We start from the raw sequence: 19,119 nt of genomic DNA on the forward strand, positions 1-19,119 counted from the left end.
CCTGCCTTTGATCAGGTACATTCATAAAGAGTCTGAATCGAAGCTGAACATTAATCTTTAGGTTATCCAAGCTCAGTGTTATCGTCTCAGCGTTATTTGGATTGTTGAGATTCAAAAAGGAAAAGAACAATGCTGAGGAATAACAATTCTGTACATGCACCTAAGAAACAGCTTTGTACGCTGTCTTTATTGGCTTACTTTCTGGTCTACTCACATGTCCTAAGTGCAGTGCTGCAGGAAACATGCCAGACACGAGGGCTTGTGCAATGGCCAGGTCTCCGCACTGTTGATGACCACATTAAGACTGTGAATCTTGCGAGGGGAGCTTTGAGAAGGCGTTCCAGTCTGTGTACACTAGGAGGCTTGTTGACAAGGTGACCAGCCGTGTTAAGACACCTGATCTTTCCTAACATACCGTTTTTTGTTTGAGTAGAGAGGAAGAGGAAAAGGGAATACACTGACAGGCGCACACATATGTGTGTACATATGTAGACAGATAGCAGAATACCTTTTAAATATGTCTTGTACTCCATATTACTACAGAATCCAAGTTTGGTTTAAGTCCGAGAATGAGCCCGCCTTGCAGGGTGCCCTGTGCAGACAGACACCCAACTGCCTTCTGTAATATTTTGCCTGGGGCTCCCAGGAAGAATAAGGCCTTAGTCTTTCCCAAGCAGATTGCCAAATTATTAATAAATGCACTCCCTTAATACCCTGAAGCAAACAGTACAGTCTCTGACATAAAGTAAGCATATTTCAGGTCACTGTAATGCTCTGTGCTAGAAGCTCCTGCATGCAAGAGGTGGGAACCTTAGCTTTGCAGCAGTGACATAACTAACAGCACTAAAACCTTTTTATTACACACTCACACGCACTCAGCTTTGGAAGACAACCTCCAATTAAAAGCTGCACAATTGAAACGGTGACTTGACAAGGTACTGAAGTTGGCCGTGCTAAGGAGTGCCTGTCATAAAAATGGAAGGTAAAAAAATGCTTTGAGTCAGAGCACTGAGAAAAACCTAGTAGGATAACATTGAGAGGGTCACCAGTTGCTCTGATTTTGGAAGATGGATAGAAACTGCAGTATAGGACTGAAGGCAGCCACGGTGTTTGTTTTGAAGATGAAGAGAACTGTATAGCTGCTGCATTCATTGCCTTGTGTACAACACCGGGCCGAGGAAATCAAGTCGAAAGGGCTGATACCTTTTCAGCCTCCACAGTTTCCCCATTTCAACTCTCCCCTACTGTGAAATCTACCCTTAAACACCTGGACTTATTCTCTTACAGGATTTTGGAAGAAAGCTATGTCATGAAGGATCCTTTCACCCCTGACAAGGACAAATTCCTCATCCTTGGGTCTCACTGCAGTTTGTGTAGCAGATCAGTGTGCGTTGGTACAGTAAGTAACAAGCAAAACAAGCTTCTTCGGTCATTTCTTTTTGTTCCTGTCCTGGCGACCCGTTAAAGACCGAACAGCAAAACCCCAAACAGCCTATTTTCAAGGCAAGCTGATTGTATATTCTTGTTGATTTCCCCAGATAAAGCTCTTTGTATTAAATGAAAATGATCAGCGTCTTCAAGTGTTCAGTTTACAGATGAGCACAGTCCAGCCTCACAAACACGAGTGCCGTTTCCCACTTTCTCAGCACATGAAAGTGCAAGGGGGATCACATAGCACTTCAAGACCTTTAGGGTTCAGTAGATCGTACTATACCAACGGTAGGTTTTTCTTCGCTAAAGGGGATATAAACATCCACGGATTGTTAGGTTTGCATCCACAGCACAGGGCTGCCGCCCCATTTGCAATAGCTAACGTAGAAAGTGAGCAGGGAGGGGAGTTGTGCAATGCTGTGATAGCTCTCTGAAGAAGACTGAATTGAAGCAGCAGCTGGTAGGCAACCTGAAGCTATGAAATCTGACTGCGGTCCAGAAAGGTGGTGTAAAATTACAGTTGTCTTAATTCCTTCTCCTCGGTGCAGAACTGGTCCCTTTGTTAGCTGTGAGTTCAAAGCAAAAATGAAGACAAGTTACTACGCAGTTATCAGTGTCCGGTGGCTGTACTGTGCTTCTTTGAGGCAGTACAATGAACTAAGAAAACTTATGTTCCGCTCCTTTCCCTTGGCAAGCCATTTCCGTGGCTGAAAGAGACTCAGGTCTGATGCAGTAGTCAGGACTCATGCATGACTCAGCCTGTGAGGAGACATCACCTGATTGTTTACACGGACAACGGCAAGTATTTGTTACACCAGACACCGTTGCCCTAATAGCAGCCAGATCCCAGCCTCCTCTTTCAAAGTGGTTGTTTGCTGTCCTAGAATGATGTGCTTAAATCTGGAGTGCAGCTAATAGCGTGTGTGAGAGCACACCTTGGTCTCCTGTCATCTTTAGCAGTTTTCAAATTCAGCCTTTTCAGTCCATTCTGAAGTGGTTAGGGTCAGCTCCAGTGACATGATCCTTACTGGAAGCAGCTACTAGTGGGAGTTTTAAAAGGAACAAACAGACCTGCTAAAGACTTTGTGAAGATGTAGACTTTTCTTCTCATGATGTTTGGTGGCCAGTTGTAGTTCTGGAGGGACAAAGTAACACCTCTGGCCTCCTCAGAGCATGGGGTGAGATAATCTGGGCAACGGAGACATCTCATATGCCAATGCCAGATAGTTTCTGTGTGGGGACTTGGAAGAAATTCTGTTGAGCAAAACAAAGGGTCAAATTAAAAGGACAAAATTTGGAGGGTTGGACAGACGTAGCCAAAAGGAAACTGGCTCGCTTGGACAAGGCTAGCTGCTATTCTGACTTGTAGGGAGTTAGCCCCAAGGATGGATTGCTTTGGGCCACTGTCCTAAGGGGAGTGTGCAATAGCACCTTTCTCCTTATTAGGTTTGTGTCCTATTTCTGAAGGCTCTTCTATCATTTAAATGAATGAAAATCACCAAAAGGTCAGACTAGAGAGACTGCAACGGAGATTTTTTTGGTTTCTTCTTGTTCGGACTACCTGAGAACTCCCTGGCAGTCAGATGAAGTGCCAGCGCTCTCTGGTTACAGCTTTGCTAGCTGGCCTCAAGTTTCCAGAGCCAGGTAGCTCAAGACAGTTGTGTGGAGGCAAAGCTCCCACGTGAGCAAGATCTTCCCAGTGACCAGTGTCCCTGTCTTGGCTACTAGTTGACTCACCCCCACGCACAGCCAGAGGAAGAGGCAAGTGCAGCCGGTAGTCAGATAGCTTGAGTTTAGGAGCTCGATGTCTGCCCTGACACGGCAGGTTCATCCCTCCTTTTTAACAGCAGAGGTTTAGCAATTCATACATGTTTTGGGCAAACTTGAGCACATTTAGATATTTTCATTCCCAAATGAAGTGTCTTGAATTTATGAAGGATTTAGCAGATATTTCCAAGTCTAGCAGTTAAATCTGTCAGAAATGCAGTTTCAGCCTCTCAGTGTCTTTCCACACAGTGTGTGTTTCTCAATGAAGGTGGGGCTTTTCCTTTTGGAAGATTTAATAACTGTTTCAGTTAATCTAGGGCATAACAATGTAAGAAGATATTAGCAGTGAGCTAACAGAAGCCTCTTCTAATCTTTTTGACATTCCTGCCTCTTTTGGCTATTGTAGAAATATGTCAATCATTTACTTGTTGTTATCTGAGTCCCCTGATGGTATCACTCAGAGCAAAACTTTGATTGTAAATAATTGAGAATAAATTTCTTACCAAACTGGCCAGCCCAGATAGTGAATCACACATATGACTATGGTTTCAAAATGTATTTAGCAATACCACTTAGGTAACATTGAAAGAGATCTGCAGAAGTGATAATCAGTGCTTTAGACACCCACACCACACAGTAGGTAAACACATATTATTCCTCTTTCATGTAGTGCAAATTAAAAGTCCAGAGAAGTAAAATCTTATCCAAGGCAGTAGAGAGACTCGAAGTTAGGATAATATCTCTGTGGACTGGTTTTGGTTCCTGCTTCTGCTTGACCCAAGTAGATCGACTCAGCCCTACACGGAGTGTTCCCATAATGTTATAAGAACTGAAGCTGAAGAAAACCATGCTTTCTTGGGCCTCTTTGGCAAAGAAGCTGGGCCAATTTGATGGAGAATTTTCAGTGACAGGTTGCTTTCAGTTCTCTGTTCATTCAAAATAGCACTGGACTAGCCTGTGGCAGACTTTTCTGACCTTAGATTTCGCAAAGGGATTGGATTTAATTTGCTAGCTTTTGTATCTGAGGAGGCTTAGACACATACCAGATTTTAGGCTTTTCATGAGATGACCCATGGTTAGCTGAAGTGTATGTCCTTATAGTGGCTCTGCCAAGGAAAGTCAAGGCTTTGCAACTGTTCTGTATAATGCTGATAAACTCACTTCTTGAAATATTCTCTGAAGTCTCAGTCAGTTGCTTTACTCCGGTCAGCTTGCAGTGCACGTCACCCTACTGAGCCAGCCTTTAGCACGCTATATTGGTAAGTGCCATTATTTCTGGTCCAACCAGAAATAATTCTGATGATTATCTGTAACGTCTTAAAACATGCCAAAACTCCACAAAAAGGAAGATAATAAGAATGCTTTGAAAAGTCCTTACAGAGGTCGAGGGCCCTGCTCCCTGTTTGCCTTTCAAAAAAGGGGAGAGGAAGTTACATAATCTGACCGTGTAAGTAATTTAAAACAGTTACTTCTTTTTTATTACGACACTTACTAAACATAGGAAAAGAAAAGAGGTGGCTTTTGGAGATGAAGAAAGGGAACAAGTTTCATCCCTTGTTGCTCACCACAGCAGAAGCTGACTAAGCACTGACCCTGGACATGATTGTAGGTATTGAGTGATAAAGGTAACACTACAGCTACTTCCCACTCAACTTCCAGTCATGTGAGGTCAATCCTGGACGTGGTTAGGCAGAACCTTTGCTTTACATAGAGTTTCCTTTACAAGCGTGGTAAAGATAATACCCCTGTATATATTACTTTCAGACATGATCCACGTGAAATCAGAAATAAACTCAGGCAGTATGCTTTAGCAGCTCAGTTTTGCCTGATCTTGACTATTAAGTTTGAAATTGAAACGGCCCCCTCCTGCCTTGGTCATGGAAGGGGTAAAACGTATTAAAGAATTATACGATTAAACCCAGAACCCTATCAGGATAATGGTCAAAAGGCTTGACTATACCTAGTAAGGGTAATTCGTAGGGCTTTAAAGCAACAGCTAGGCTGAATAATCCCACGACTGAGGGAGGAGCACTAGGGGTACGTGGACCCAGCGCCCAGAGGCGCAGTGGTTGGTGGTTCATGTTTGTGGTTTGCGTTAAGTCCCATCAGCCGTAACCAGCAAAAGTTGGCAACTCATTTCAGCTAAAAGAATGCAAATGGAGGACCTGTGTATCTGGGAGGAGCTGCGTCTTACCATCGGAGTTGGCTGTCTGCAGAGTGGGGGAGACGCCTCTGCCCTCCTTCGCCATTGCCCGTAGCAGCCTGTGGTGCAGCGTCCATCGCTGTGGAGCCGTGAACTTAACCTGGAGGCACGGGGAGCTTTGTGCCATTTTGCAATACAAACAAGAATAGCAGGGCCAGCTTAAACTCTAATCTTCCCTTTTTAATTGGCAGCTTAAAGTATTAAGGATACCAAGAGACAAAAGACAATAGGCTCCGGAGGTTGTGCAACTGAAAACCAGTTTCAGGGTTTTTCAGAGACCAGGGCCTCACACTAGCTCTGAATATGAAGGCGCCTGGCAGTCAGTGCAGGAGAGGACAATAGATGAGGAGAAGTTGTTCCTCAGGCTTGAAAGTCACACAGAAGCAGGCTGATTGTGAGTTTGATATAATCATCTGCTGAAGTCCAGATAGTGACACGGGAAACAAAAGCAAGAATAGCAACAGAGAGATATCCAAGCCGAGCCCGCAGAGAAAGGCCAGCCATGAATGGCCGTGGCAAGAGGAAAACTTTGCTATTTAGGTAAAACGCATGGAATCCATTACTCCCCAGAAGATGTCCTGATCCATCTGAACTGATGTCTTTATTCATGCTTAAATCCCCAAGAATAATCCATCAGCAACACCAGCTCCAGCTTACCCATTAAATCCTGTTTGGAATTTAGTGATCAGCACGCTAGGAGAACCATGGACTTCAGTCTCGCTGCAGGGCAAAGGAATAATACATTAATAAGCTTCTCTTCCAGTTGTCCAGTCTCTGTACTGCGAAGAGAGTAAATACTCCATCAGTTTTGCTTCTTCCTAGTCAATAACTAACATCTGGTTAGCGCTAACTAGGTGAAAAATAAGTACTGAGTCTGTAACACTTGCTAACCAAATCAGATGTGAACGAAACATGTCAGATCACAGTGTCATTCCGTTTCAAGGGCAGGGAAAATACCTTGTGCACAACAGCGTTTATACTTTGCCATCAAGATTTCAGAGAAGAAACATCACCTGAAGTTTTAGTAACATGTATGTTTTCAGTTTTTAATCAGCGAGAACATTTATTCAAGGTAAAGGTGGTTAATGGATGAAATCTCAGTTGAATTGTCTCAGCTGAATTAAATTCATTTAGCTATTCTGGTTATTGGACACGTCTATGATACTGATATAATATTTATACTTTTTAGTATTCGTCTAGGGCAATACAAGCACACAGATTAATAGAAAGAAGAGTAGGTTTTTTGGGGGAGTTGTGGAAAAAGATGCAGCTAAAGTGTGTGACAGAGCCTACAGCCCCTGGCCTGTGTTAGCCTTTGGGCCTTTTTTGTGGAGATGGGTGAGGAAGAGCTTTCTGAGACTTCAAGTCTCACACACCAGTGCAGGAACTTGGAAGATCCTCCCAGGAGGGAGAAATCTTCATAAGCTAAATGAAGATTTAGCTTTAGAGGAAAACTTTGCTGTTTAGGTAAAACCCATGGAATCCATTACACCCAGACAGATGTCCTGATCTGTCCATATTGATGCCTTTATTCACGTTTAACTCTCCAAGAATAATCCATCAGCAACACCAGCTCCAGCTTAGCCATTAAATCCTGTTTGGAATTTAGTGAGCATGCCAGGAGAACCATGAATGATGCTTGAAGGCAAGCCAGTTGTAAGGAGATGTGTTACTGTTCTCTCAGCAGTGAGCTGATGAAGGTCACTTCTTTGTAAGAAGCAACATGGTAGTTGATTTGGTTAGCGATTGTTACAGACCCATCTTTTATTTTTCACCCAGTTAGCTCCAACCAGATGTTAGAATTATTGAATAGGAAGAAGCAGAATTACTGGAATATTTCAACCTAGAAGAAGAATTTAATTTAGAAGAATTCTAAATATAAATGTGGTTTAATGAGACTGGAACTTAAGCAGTTCCACTTTGTGTATCCTGCTAATAATGTTATTTTCTTTACAGGAATGTAGTCTGTTCTACTCCAAAAGGTTCTGTCTCCCCTGTGTGAATGAAAACCTAGAGGCCTTTCCTTTGGAAATACGAGAAGATATGGATAAAAGGAAACCCCAACAAAAATGCATCCCCTGTAAAAAAACAGATACAAGAAGGTAAATACTGAAGGACCGAGAGAGACAGTCCTTTGGCTGGGGTTTCTCCTCTCTCCTTTTGGACACTTACCATGTTGCTCCTTTAAAAGAAGTGACCTTCATCAGCTCGCTGCTACGGAACGCAGCAACACATGTCCTTACAACTGGCTTGGCTTCAGACGTCATCACGCAGCGATTGCAGTGCCAGCAGTATGGCCTTAAGGTGTTGAAACGCCAGAAAGGCAGGCAGACGAGCATGTTGTCACCACGTAAAATGCAGGTGGTAAAAAACTAAACAGCATAAAGCATAGGAACCATGTCCAAATTTTCATTTCTGTTATTTTAATGTTTTGTGTTGTTCTTGACACTCCTACAGTGGTACGAGAATCTGAGACAGACTTACCTGGTTTAATTTAGTATATATCCAAGAAAGTCAGCATACACCAGTTGTTAACCTGACAGTGCTGTCCTGGTAAGATTACAGTAGGCAAGGAATTCAAAGCTTTAAGTCTAAAATAAAACTGTAATGAGAAAATGTCAGCGATACCCATAGAAATATGTAGATTCTTCAAGATTATAATCTCAATACTATCACAGCATTAAGACTGCTGAAGGTAGGTGCTCTTATAATAAAATACCAATATAATAAAAAAAATGTATACTTACAAGTCACTTGCATTTGCAGTCACTTTCCACTCCATCTTCCAGTCCATGACAGAACAGCAATAGGAGAGGTTCAGGACCCTCAATACGTCTAGTTTATGCTTTACAAGGAAAGATGACTTCCTTTTCACTTTCACATTCATTAATACAGAAATAGGAAAGTTCAGTTAATAAGCTTAATTCTTTCCTGAACTGCAGCTAGAATAGGGATTTCCGAAACATAGTTTTGGTCAAAAAAGGGTAAAAAATTGTTAGGGTAACAGTAGTTTGTTTAGCTCAAAAATTAGTTTCACAATTACCTGTGTTAGTTTGTCTTAATTACCAGGAATATTTAGGTGGCGTTTATATAAAACCACTTAGTCACACACCTTAAGGACGTGTCTAGAATGCTCCCTAATCACCACATCATGTTATTTACTCAAGCTTTTCTTGGTCATTGGTTCAGAACCTGTTAATGCCTTGGCGAGCCGCTCCCCTTTGCTCAGCTCGTCCGTCCCTATCATTTGTCCTATGCCAGCATCTGAACTTGGTCACTTCAGTAGAACGAATGAGCCAGCTATCTGCTAAAAGAAACCAACATGATTTCAGTTATTTTGAGTTCTTTAGGATTGTCTAACATCCTGAAATCTTTCTTTACGTCTTTACTGAACCCAGTACATTGGTGTCCTCTGGTAGGGACTGGAATTTCTTGCAGTTACTAGAGGAGCAATAATAGACCTGTTAGTACCTTTTCCAAGTTCTAGGTTCTTTTAAGACATAAAATATGTGTACATCTTTAATTGCCAAAAATAAAAGGTGCATGTTGGAACTCAGCATTTCAGATTCCTCTCTGCAGTAACAAGAGACTATGCTTTCAAATAAATTGATATTAAACTTACTTCGAATGGGCAGTATTGAATTTCAGTTTCACGTTAGACACTTCTCGCCCCTTCCCTCCGAGAGTTTCAAAGCTGCAGGGTGTCTGCTCTGTACAAACGCCAGGCAGACCCCATGCTAAAAGCCAGAATTACACAGAAGAGTGAGAGATGCTAGAAAAAGCAGCACGCTACTTTTCCACCTTAAAATTGCAGTTGTTATAGTCACGCTGACAAAAAGCAACGTGGTTATCCGAGATCACATTCTGTGTTTATGCCAGCAAATGTCTTTCTAAAACATTTGGTTTCCTGTATTTTACAATGTTCGCAACAGGTTGTTTCTTAACTCTTCGCTTGGAAGTAGGTTTTAAAAGCCTGGCTAGCGCAGTTCCCGTCTCCACGAGAACGTGCCTTCAGGCTGTATGACAGGCAGGCCTGGCCGGGACCGGGCGACGCGCCCGCTGGTGTGCTGGGAAGGATCTAGTGTCACCGAGCCATCTTCCCTCCTCTTCAGCCTCCCCTGTGCCCTTTACGAAAAACGCAGTTAACTCATTTATGGATAATCATTATCTTTGCCATCCTGATAGGATGGGAGAGTAATTTAAAGCCCTCAAATGACCCTGCCTTTAAGTACTTGTTAAGTTGAACCGGAGGGAGAGTAGACTCGGTATTAAAAGGGAGCGGAATCTGTAATTTGGCCCAGTACAGCGCATTTATTTAGCGAGAGTACGACGGAAAAAGCCAAGTTCAGGATAGCTCTGCTTCACAGTTACCTGGTTACGCAGACCTTTCTGGTGAAGAAAAGCATACTGCCAGCAAGTAGGGTGGTTCAGTAGCCCACGGCCATCAGATGTGTTTAGTCGTCTCTGGTCCGTGCTCTCGGGCAAGGCGGCTGACCTACGTGCAGTTTGGTATTTCTCGGGATGACAAAGGATTATTAACCCTGCCCGGCTGTTAGAACTTAGGCGTGCCACATTCTCATATTCCTGTTGAGCATGAGCATCATGCTCTCTGCATCGTGATGTTTTGGTACGTACGTGATTTCGCGGAGCGAATGCCCAGCTGGCCAGCCCCGAGGCCTGCTTCACAAGGCGTGCAGAGCCTTTACTTCGGCTTCATCAGGTTCCCCGAGTGCTTTCTGTGGCTCAGAATCAGGCCCTCAACGCTCCTGCGCACAGCCGATGAAGAAATGTGCTGCTTTCCCCTCCACTGTAATTTTCACTTCAGCACTCTTTAAACAACTTAATAAATCCCCAGATTCTTGAAGGAAAACAATTATCTGTGATACATTTCCCAACTGATTTAATTGAAGCCATGCTTACCAGATTAGTTAGTATGCTACACTTGGTGTGGAAGTGAATTCAAGGCTTGGTGAATTCAACAAACTTCTCAAGCCGGTCATGCAGGCAATGAGAACGGAAGGACACAGCAGGCTGCTGGGTCAGCAAAGTGATGAGATACATATATATAAAAATACATATGCAATGTATGTGTGTATTCCTAATTTAAAAGGTGCGTCTGACAGTTAACCTGTAAGCATGAGCACTTTGAAGGTGCTTCAAGCATCATTCCACCTTTAAAAGGCCCTTGCAATACACACATCTTACTACGCAGTAAACATACTTAAAACAATTTGTTAACAGATTCTTGAAGCTAACCCAAAAAAATCTGGGCACCAGTTGCTTACCCACTCTTGCTCCTTACTGCAAACCAGCCTGCGTACTCCCAGCATAAAGTTAAGCAGCTAAGTGTTTTCTGAAGCAGGGCCCTGTACACCAAATTAAGGCAAATCAGGTTAAGGCAAAGTCATTCAGGTTCTTGGTTTCAGCAGAGCGGCACGAAACACACGTTGGTGCCGCGGGTCCTGCCGCGGAAGGAGCAGCGGGTGTCACCATCCCCGGGGCTCCAGCACCCCGCGGCCCCAGCGCCCGATTCTGCAAACATTGACACAAGCTCTCCGCCGAGATTGGCAGTGGGTGTGCAAGAGCGCAGAGCAGAGCTGCTCCCGTGTACATCCAAGTTACTCGTGCGTGCACGGCCACTGAATGAGGGACGCGGGGAAGGCTTGGCAGCTGCTCTGGAGAAATCACACAAGAGGCAGCCAGCAGAGGGTAACGAGTACGTTCGACTGAAAACTGTGACACTACAGTGAATTACTTTCCTGGAAATAAAAGACCAGCACAAGTAATTAAATTCACGTTTAAAAATGCTTTATTTCTTTAAAACCATTAAGGCAAAACCGTATTTCAGATTAACTGTGTTTACATTCAGTCTTAAAGGATGAGGACTTTTTTTTTTTTTTTAAAAAGCACATCAGTTGCTACCAGTCTCTATAGAAACACTACGAATTCAACCTCTTATTTTTAAAGGAGACGGAAAAAAAAACAGTGTAAAAAAGAAGAAAAATGTTTAGTTCAAGTTTTTCCATTCTAGATCAGTAGGCTGGTAACATTTGAGAACGCATCATCGTATTTAGCCGTATGTAATTTTTACATTCACGAGTGCAAGAGACTTTGTCTTTCCTATAAATCCCTGTGAGACCAGGGCTTCCATTCTTTCCTGAAAAAGTCATTTGCATTGTTCTGACAGAAAGAAACTTGGGAACTTGGCTGGAGTTAGGGGTATTTTACTGGGAAACAAGCATTCCATGAGAACTAGGTTTGACTACTCCCAGCAAGAAATGTCTGTTCTTTCTTAAGTTCTGTATTTACTGCAATAAAACGTACCCAAAACCTCCTAAAAACCTAGGTGACTGGAAACAACCATCTCGTGGGGTTTTTTTTCCCCTCTTTAATACTGATATCTTGATTTAATTAAACACTTGTTAGCTCCAGTGATTAGGGTTTGGCAACGTCACCCAAAATGTGCTTTTTGTGTCCTATCAGATCAGACAATTAAAGACACGATAAAGGGTTTTAACATCACGATGCAATTAAACTGTTGTGCTACATTCCTAAAGAAAATTCCCAGCGGTTGTTCGTAAAAGCTGTGAAATGGCAGGAGCAACACGAAATGCAGCTGATCATGCAAGGAGAAGCTGGTAAAACTGACTCTGTCAAACAGTTAAGAGGGCTGCTCGTTAGAATCCGTAATACCGAAACGTTGATTAGATTTGTTATGACTAAAGAAATAACGGAAGCCATCCATGTTTTTCCGCTTCTGAAACCAGAGGAAAGCGTTTGTGGCTACAGAGCGGTGGCTTCACAGATCCACCTGGCCCGCCGGGTGCGTTTCCCGGGGGAGGAGGACGCGGGGTTCCATCCCAAGCCTGACCCCTCTGCCAGCAGCGGCAGAGGACCGGCAGCAGCAGCGTCCTGCCGGGCAGCCCCTACGGCCGGACGCTGCGGGTCCCCACCAAGGCAACCCCGCGCTGCCGCCCGGCAAACCGCACCGGGAGCATCCGAAGGGAGCGAGGCGCGGAGCTGAGCAGCTCTCTGCCAGGCTAGCGGCGTACGGGTCACCCACCAGAAGCTGTGCGAACCTTCTCACGGTTCCCGTTGCACACCACAGACAGATTTTGGTGTCAAGAGGACAGGGCCAGACTCTTTTCAGTGGTGCCCAGTGACAGGACAAGGGGCAATGGGCACAAACTGAAGCAGAGGAAGCTCCAGCTGGACATGAGGAAGAACTTCTTCCCTCTGAGGGTGACGGAGCCCTGGCCCAGGCTGCCCAGGGAGGTGGTGGAGTCTCCTTCTCTGGAGATATTCCAGCCCCGCCTGGACGCGGTGCTGTGCAGCCTGCTCTGGGTGACCCTGCTTGGGCAGGGGGTTGGGCTGGGTGACCCACAGAGGTCCCTGCCAACCCCCAACATTCTGTGATTCTGTGATTTTGGATGACTATTCTGCACTCCTGCGCAGCAGGAGCAGAACACAGACCTTGCACGTTGCCAGGATTTCAGTTAGTGTCTTCCCACATTGCCAATTATTTTTCCTTTCAAGTGTAAAGAATGCCAGGAATCTTCTTGCACTGATCATAAGGCTGGTGCCTTTTCCGCAGCATCCAACCTGAAAAAGTACACCTCAATACTTCAAAACACCTTTAAGTACCTTGTGCCTGATCTTGCAGTCCTTATTTAAGGGCCAGCCTGCAACCAGACGACTCTCTTGCACACGCAGCCTGTCCCCTGGGCAGAGGCAGCTCATCTGGAACTGAGGTCCTTTCTATTTCAGAACGTCCTTGCAATGGAATCTGAGAAGATCGACTAACGCAGTAAAGGAGTTCAAGGACAAAAAACCAAAACAAACCTAAACGGCTTCGGCAGCTGAAAAAGATTTTAAAATCCCGTAAGCACATGAGAGAAAAGGAGAGGAAACACCCTTGCCCTAGGAGGGGTCCAGCTGATGAATTTGTATCACATATTTGCAGTGTGAAGGGACGGTTCTGTTAGTGCCTTCTACAGGGTTTTTTCATTGCTGCCTATGAAATGGAGAAAAGCAGTGGCTGAAGGTTACCACAAGAGAGTCCTGTGGAGCCGTTACAAATATGACACAAGTATCATGGTAGTCAGCAGACCCGGATGGTGACGCTGATCGAGTGAAAGTTTCAAGTTGCAGTGATTTGGCGGAATAAAATTTTACCCATTACAAATAAAATGCGCTAAGGATAAATCATTGCTGGAACATTTGTAACATACTGTGCTTGTGCTCGATGCTATCTTTTGACTACAGCAAAAGAAAAGGTACAGGTTTAAAAGGCAACTTTGTTCCTGTAACAGGATTTGTGGGCAGGACTGCTGGCGGCACAGATTGCCACAGCTGGACCACAGGACACAGAACCCCCAGGAACAGATTCTGAATTCATCTCTGCTTCTAAAGGGAACACTCCTAGAGAAAAGCCAATAATGGCATTTCAACGTTTTGCTTTGCACTGCCAAATTACACCCTTTAAAATACATCTATAAAAACTGCAGATCACCTCAGTGCAGGTAGCAGGAAATCATCCTGAATACGCAGTGTTATTTCTAGTAAGTGCCTCCGAAAACGGAGTACTAACAGCGTCTAGCTCTCTTGAACTCTCTTTTCAGACTTAGAAGGAAAATGAAGTACCATGCTGTGAAGCAAAGATGAACTTAGCTCTGGAAACTATCTTTCATATTGGAGAATTTGCGTTAAAACAGTAAAAATATGAACTTGATCTTGGGTTTACAGCTCTTCCTTGCCTAGACTTACTTTTACTGAAATTAAACAAAAGGACATCTCTGTTCTATGTGAAAAGATATTTTAAAATTTGGTTACAGTTATCGATACCAAACACTGATAAGCTGCAGAATTTGTGATACTTCTTCACAAATGATACAGTAATAAAGACCAGACAGGAATAAATAGCAGTTTGTCTTTGCCTTCAGGCCCATCATCCTTACCCACAAAAGTAAATCTTTCCTCACTGTACAAAAGGGTTCACCAGATAAAGTATGAAACAAATATTTAAATTAAATAATTTACATATTCTTCTTAAAGCACCTCTGTAATATAATTTAGTGAAAGTTTATACCTTGCAATTACATTCTTGTATTTTACAAATCAAACCATGAAGAAATGGTTTTACATTAAATTAATAAAAATCCCACAACACATAACAATATCAATAATCTTAGATCAAACCCACATATAATTTAAATCTCTGATACAAGAAGGATAACGAAGCTGATTAAACCTAGATTAAAAAAAAAATTATATGCAACTGATTATCAAGAAAGCACTTTGAGATATAAACAAGTACCAGCCACCACACTACACCTTACATTTCGACGCTTACTGAAGGACCGGGGCTTTCAGGGAAGGACTGTGATTTGTAAGACCTTACACTTAAGCAGTATCACAACAGCTACAAATACATTTGTTAAACGTAGTTGGAGATTTTCACCTAAGCCACAGGGATGCTTTTAAGGAGAGAGAGCTGAAATCGTTCCCCTTCGGACACAGCACAGGCAGCTACAGTGCAACCTTCAGCTGCTTTTTCCGAGACGCGCACAAGTCGTCCCAGCCTTCCATTAGAAATAAGGAGGAAATTCAAATTTAACAGTATGTGACCCAGCTCTCGTGATTAATAGATCTCCAAAGTTTTAGCAGTTTGAATAAACAAACAAATGTTTAGATGCTTATTATAAGCTCTTTGATTTGCAAACTTGTGCTAGCTCTCTCATGAGAACAGACTTAGTGCAACTGCTGGTATTTCCTAAATCTGTGCGGGCCAGAAATAATGCAAAAATACGCTCTTTGGCAACACTTCAGCTTTCTAGCAGCTGGCTAGAAGCAACACACAAAGGCACATGGAAATGGCAATTAAATAAAAAATAAAGATTCAGTTTCCGTAAGTGGAAAACATTCCTATTTGTTGTCTATCCATTTGTGTTTAAAATAAAAGCGAGATTCTGAAATTTAAAAAGGTACAGTGTAACTGTTGAAGACAGTACACTTTTAAACAAAATATTTAAGGAGATAAAAGTGAACATCAGATTTCCCTAACACTTGACACAAAACCTTTCTACTATTTTTTCTTCCCCTTCATCAAAGTACCTAGGGCATCCCAATAAATGAATAAAAAAGCCCCCAACAACCCTCAAAAATAAGTTTTCAACAAACCTACTCCTTACTCCAGTCGTACCATTGTTTCCTAGGGTTTTTCTCTACCCATCTGTTGTCTCTTGTCCTAAGCTGTCTGTGGGTATCTGGTTGCTAACCAGAGCTCTCTGGTGCTATGACAGTAAAATAAGTTATGTTGATAAGAATCGGATCAAAACTATACCTAACAACCCAGGCAATTTTCAATAAATTTTTAATTCTAAAATCTGATCACTTTATTTCCCTCCATCGAATGGGTAGTTTAAAATATTAGACGACCAGTACAAGGTGGCGACGCCGAAGGCTCCTCAGTTATATACCTCAAACTAGTTCCTATTCCAGTCTTCAAAAAAATGAAAACAAACTGAGTCATTTTCAAATCTAATTGGCAAAAGCCTGCTGCAGTCACCTGCTGAAGCACCTAGTGCACTTCGTTAGAAGCGTAATGTAGAAATTAAGAACTTCTTTTGCCCATTAACACCTGGGAGGCGAGCTGTCTGCCCTGTGTTGTTCTTTGAAGAGACTGCGGGCACGTGCAACGGTGCAGCAGCGTGGGCAGTGGAATCTATCCCCAATTTGAGGCTATGTTAACATCTTGTTCATATTTCTGTGATTCAGAGACGCGTTCCTTCCATTTTTTTTTTCATTAAAGTTCTGCAGTTTAATTCAAAACAGAAGTCAAACCTCGGTTTCCAAGGAACTAGTAAAAAAAAATGCTTGCTGATTTTAAAACAAAATGGATCTGGAACAGGAAAAATGCAAATTATGCACTTTCCCAATGCTGATAATAAGAACTTGTTGCAAGCAGCTTCTAAGAAAGCCAAACGTTATGCCTTCCACTGAATGACGCTACTTTCAATTCTTCACAGTTTTGCACAAGATTTAAGTATTTCTTATTAAATTTTCCATGTTTCTTAAAGGTTTCAAGAGCAGGAAAAATAGTCTTTGTCCTCACTGACTCTTTGCTTTTCCTGAGAAACTTCAGTACACCCAAACTATGGAAGCCAACTTTGAAATTTGCCCTTTGCATAAATCTCAGCATTGGGGAAAAAAATTTCAGCTTATACTCTTTTTAGACTTAAAACAGTTGGCTGTTAGTTTCAGTACGCCATCACAGAATGGCTGATATTTTGACAATTTCTTGCGTATCAGTTATTTCAATGCTGAATGTCTTCTGCCTAAACCCCACAGTTCCTTAGTGAAACATGGATGACCTGAAGAATAAAGCAGCATCGTTGCTAAAAACCTCTCGTCATTTCTGAGGGCATACTACTGTAAGACACAAAAGACAACCCATTTCTCATCTGCTGGTTCCTGGTAAGACCAATCTGCTCTTAATGAAGCGTCAGAAGTAGCTGTAACATAAGGCCTACTCGTCCAGTCACCGACTGGCCACGGGGAAGGGGAGAGAGCTTTGTGCGCATGCATTTATTGTTTCCATCCTGCCCTAGATGGTCACCGAATCTGAGGCCTATGCTTCCATATTTTACACTGAATATATTTGACACTAAAACCTCCGCTAATGACCACCACCTGGATCAATACCAAACTGCAATTTATCCGGCGTCTAGCCATGCCAGCGGGCCTGCACAGAAAAACGTTGTGACTAAAATATGAATCATAGTGTGATGTTCTCACTTCCATCAATCTTACTTAATTCTTGCAGTGAAGGTTTAAAATCCTGAAGTCTTCAAACGTGCTACAATAAATCAAGTGTCCTCCTGTGCCATTGAAAGCTTAACTATTGTGAAAAGGCTAAGATTGGCTCCTGAGATATTTGTGTTATGAAACAAATAGTAAAATAAGGAAATAATAATGTGAAGTTACCATATAAAAAAAAAACCCACAAAGAAAAACAAACAGCACAGTGTCTTGCACACAACTAGCACTTTTGTGTAGTACTCTGATAAAAGATCCTATAAAGTGGCAATGTCAAGCAGTTTCCTTATGGCTTATTTTGCATCAGGAGTAAACATCATTGTAAAATCATAGTTTGCTCTCAGGAACATAACAACTCTCAACTGTGCTCTCTTTCATAGTATCACACAATTGACACCTACAAACTCTGTGCTTGGTAATACTGTCACCTCATCCACTATGGCTGTATGGACAAGGACAAAGTTTGGTGAAGTAATCTAGCTAATACTTCTGTCGACAAGGCCTGTGAAGGAACAGAAAGAAATATATCTGAGTGGATAACTGGTAAAAAATGAAACAGTGTACTCGTCAGAAAAGTAAACATGTCCAAACACCTCTATATTGCCAAGATACTTGTCAAGAAAGAAGGTGCCTTTCCTATACAATCATTTCTTCAGAGTAAGCCATCACTACACAAGAATGCCATGCAGCTGAAATTCTTTTTTTCTGGGCTAGCATCAGATTTTTCAGTCTCTCCAAAATCCCTGCTAATTCCAAATAGTATTTTTAAGTTCAAAACTGCACCTTGAGCTACGACAAGTTCTCCAAAATACACACAGTGTGATATATTTTTCCTCGGAGACATTTTCATATTTCCTTAAAACACTTTTGACAAAACGGTTCTATCACTTTACCACATTTAACTCCTTAAGAAATACCTGAAAGGAGCATCTCTGATGTATTTTAGACAACTCTTCGGATTTCATTTTACTTCACAAAAGAACCGCCTTTTAAACACGCTAATCCTAAGGTGTATTAGTGTAATACTACACGAAGCCGTACTGCATTTCATGGAATGAAAGCAGCAGCAGATCAAAGGGCTTTCAAATTTTTTAGAAGCGTATGTACAGTAACGTCCAACCATTTGATACACCTAGACTGACTGCTGTAAGAAAAAGTGTTAGTTGGTTCTCAGTAACTACCATTAGCCAAAAGTGCAGAATCTTTATGATTGTGCATATACCTGGAGAGAATTTGCTGAATTTGTTACATGAATTCTAAAATGACTAAGCCAAGAGGAAATACAATTTTGTTCATTTCTGCAACTTGACATTCTGATTTATTATACAAATATGCATTCCTTACCAATCTCCAAATTTCCAAATAAAAGAACCATTGCAAGACACTTCATGAGCACTATGATCAGTATTTTTCTGCAGAACTCTTTCAAAAGAGGACAAAAGATCGCCAACCAAAAGAAGTGTAACACTCCAGTTACCCAGCTTTAGATTTTTCTTGCTCTGGACTGAGTGAACAGCAGATAACTGTGCAAGCAGTTTTGCTCCCATCTGGTATTAGTATTGCTCTTGTCTTTAAATATTGTGGAAAAAAATATACTAAAAATCCTTAATACATATCCCTGTAGATTTCCTGTAGTAAAGGGTGTAAATGTGCGTCAGATTCAGTCTTCTTAATTATCTGAACAAGCTGAGCATGCTCTGTGACAAGTTGCCGGAGGTCAGCCATTTTTTGGAGGAGTTTTGGGAAGAGGAAGATGTCATCAGGATGGTTGGTTTGCAAGTGAAGTTTCAGTACGTGCACGATGCTCTCCTGCATTTTTTCAATGTGTCCCACATTTACGAGACCAGGACGATCTGTTCTCAACACAAACAAAAGAATACATGTCAGAATTTTATAAGTAC

General features: G+C 42.3%; 2 protein-coding genes across 14 annotated transcripts in view; one reads left to right on the forward strand and one right to left on the reverse strand.

The window, feature by feature from the left end:
- The window catches only part of CDPF1 (cysteine rich DPF motif domain containing 1), a 57,356-nt gene extending 48,334 nt beyond the window's left edge, over positions 1-9,022 (forward strand). For 6 of the 8 annotated variants that reach the window (XM_075442443.1, XM_075442437.1, XM_075442461.1 and 3 more), the window contains 2 exons: positions 1,288-1,399; positions 7,358-9,022. In XM_075442443.1, coding sequence (XP_075298558.1) covers positions 1,288-1,399; positions 7,358-7,507 — 262 coding nt within the window. In that variant the 3' untranslated portion in view covers positions 7,508-9,022. The remainder of the gene's footprint in view (positions 1-1,287; positions 1,400-7,357) is intronic. The other 2 variants (XM_075442490.1, XM_075442500.1) reach the window with 1 other exon arrangement.
- A 2,170-nt stretch (positions 9,023-11,192) lies between these two features.
- The window catches only part of PPARA (peroxisome proliferator activated receptor alpha), a 44,182-nt gene continuing 36,255 nt past the window's right edge, over positions 11,193-19,119 (reverse strand). For all 6 annotated transcript variants that reach the window (XM_075442416.1, XM_075442408.1, XM_075442395.1 and 3 more), the window contains one exon: positions 11,193-19,071. In XM_075442416.1, coding sequence (XP_075298531.1) covers positions 18,824-19,071 — 248 coding nt within the window. In that variant the 3' untranslated portion in view covers positions 11,193-18,823. The remainder of the gene's footprint in view (positions 19,072-19,119) is intronic.

The sequence above is a fragment of the Opisthocomus hoazin genome, chromosome 1, assembly GCF_030867145.1.
Source record: "Opisthocomus hoazin isolate bOpiHoa1 chromosome 1, bOpiHoa1.hap1, whole genome shotgun sequence".
Classification (NCBI taxonomy): domain Eukaryota; kingdom Metazoa; phylum Chordata; class Aves; order Opisthocomiformes; family Opisthocomidae; genus Opisthocomus; species Opisthocomus hoazin.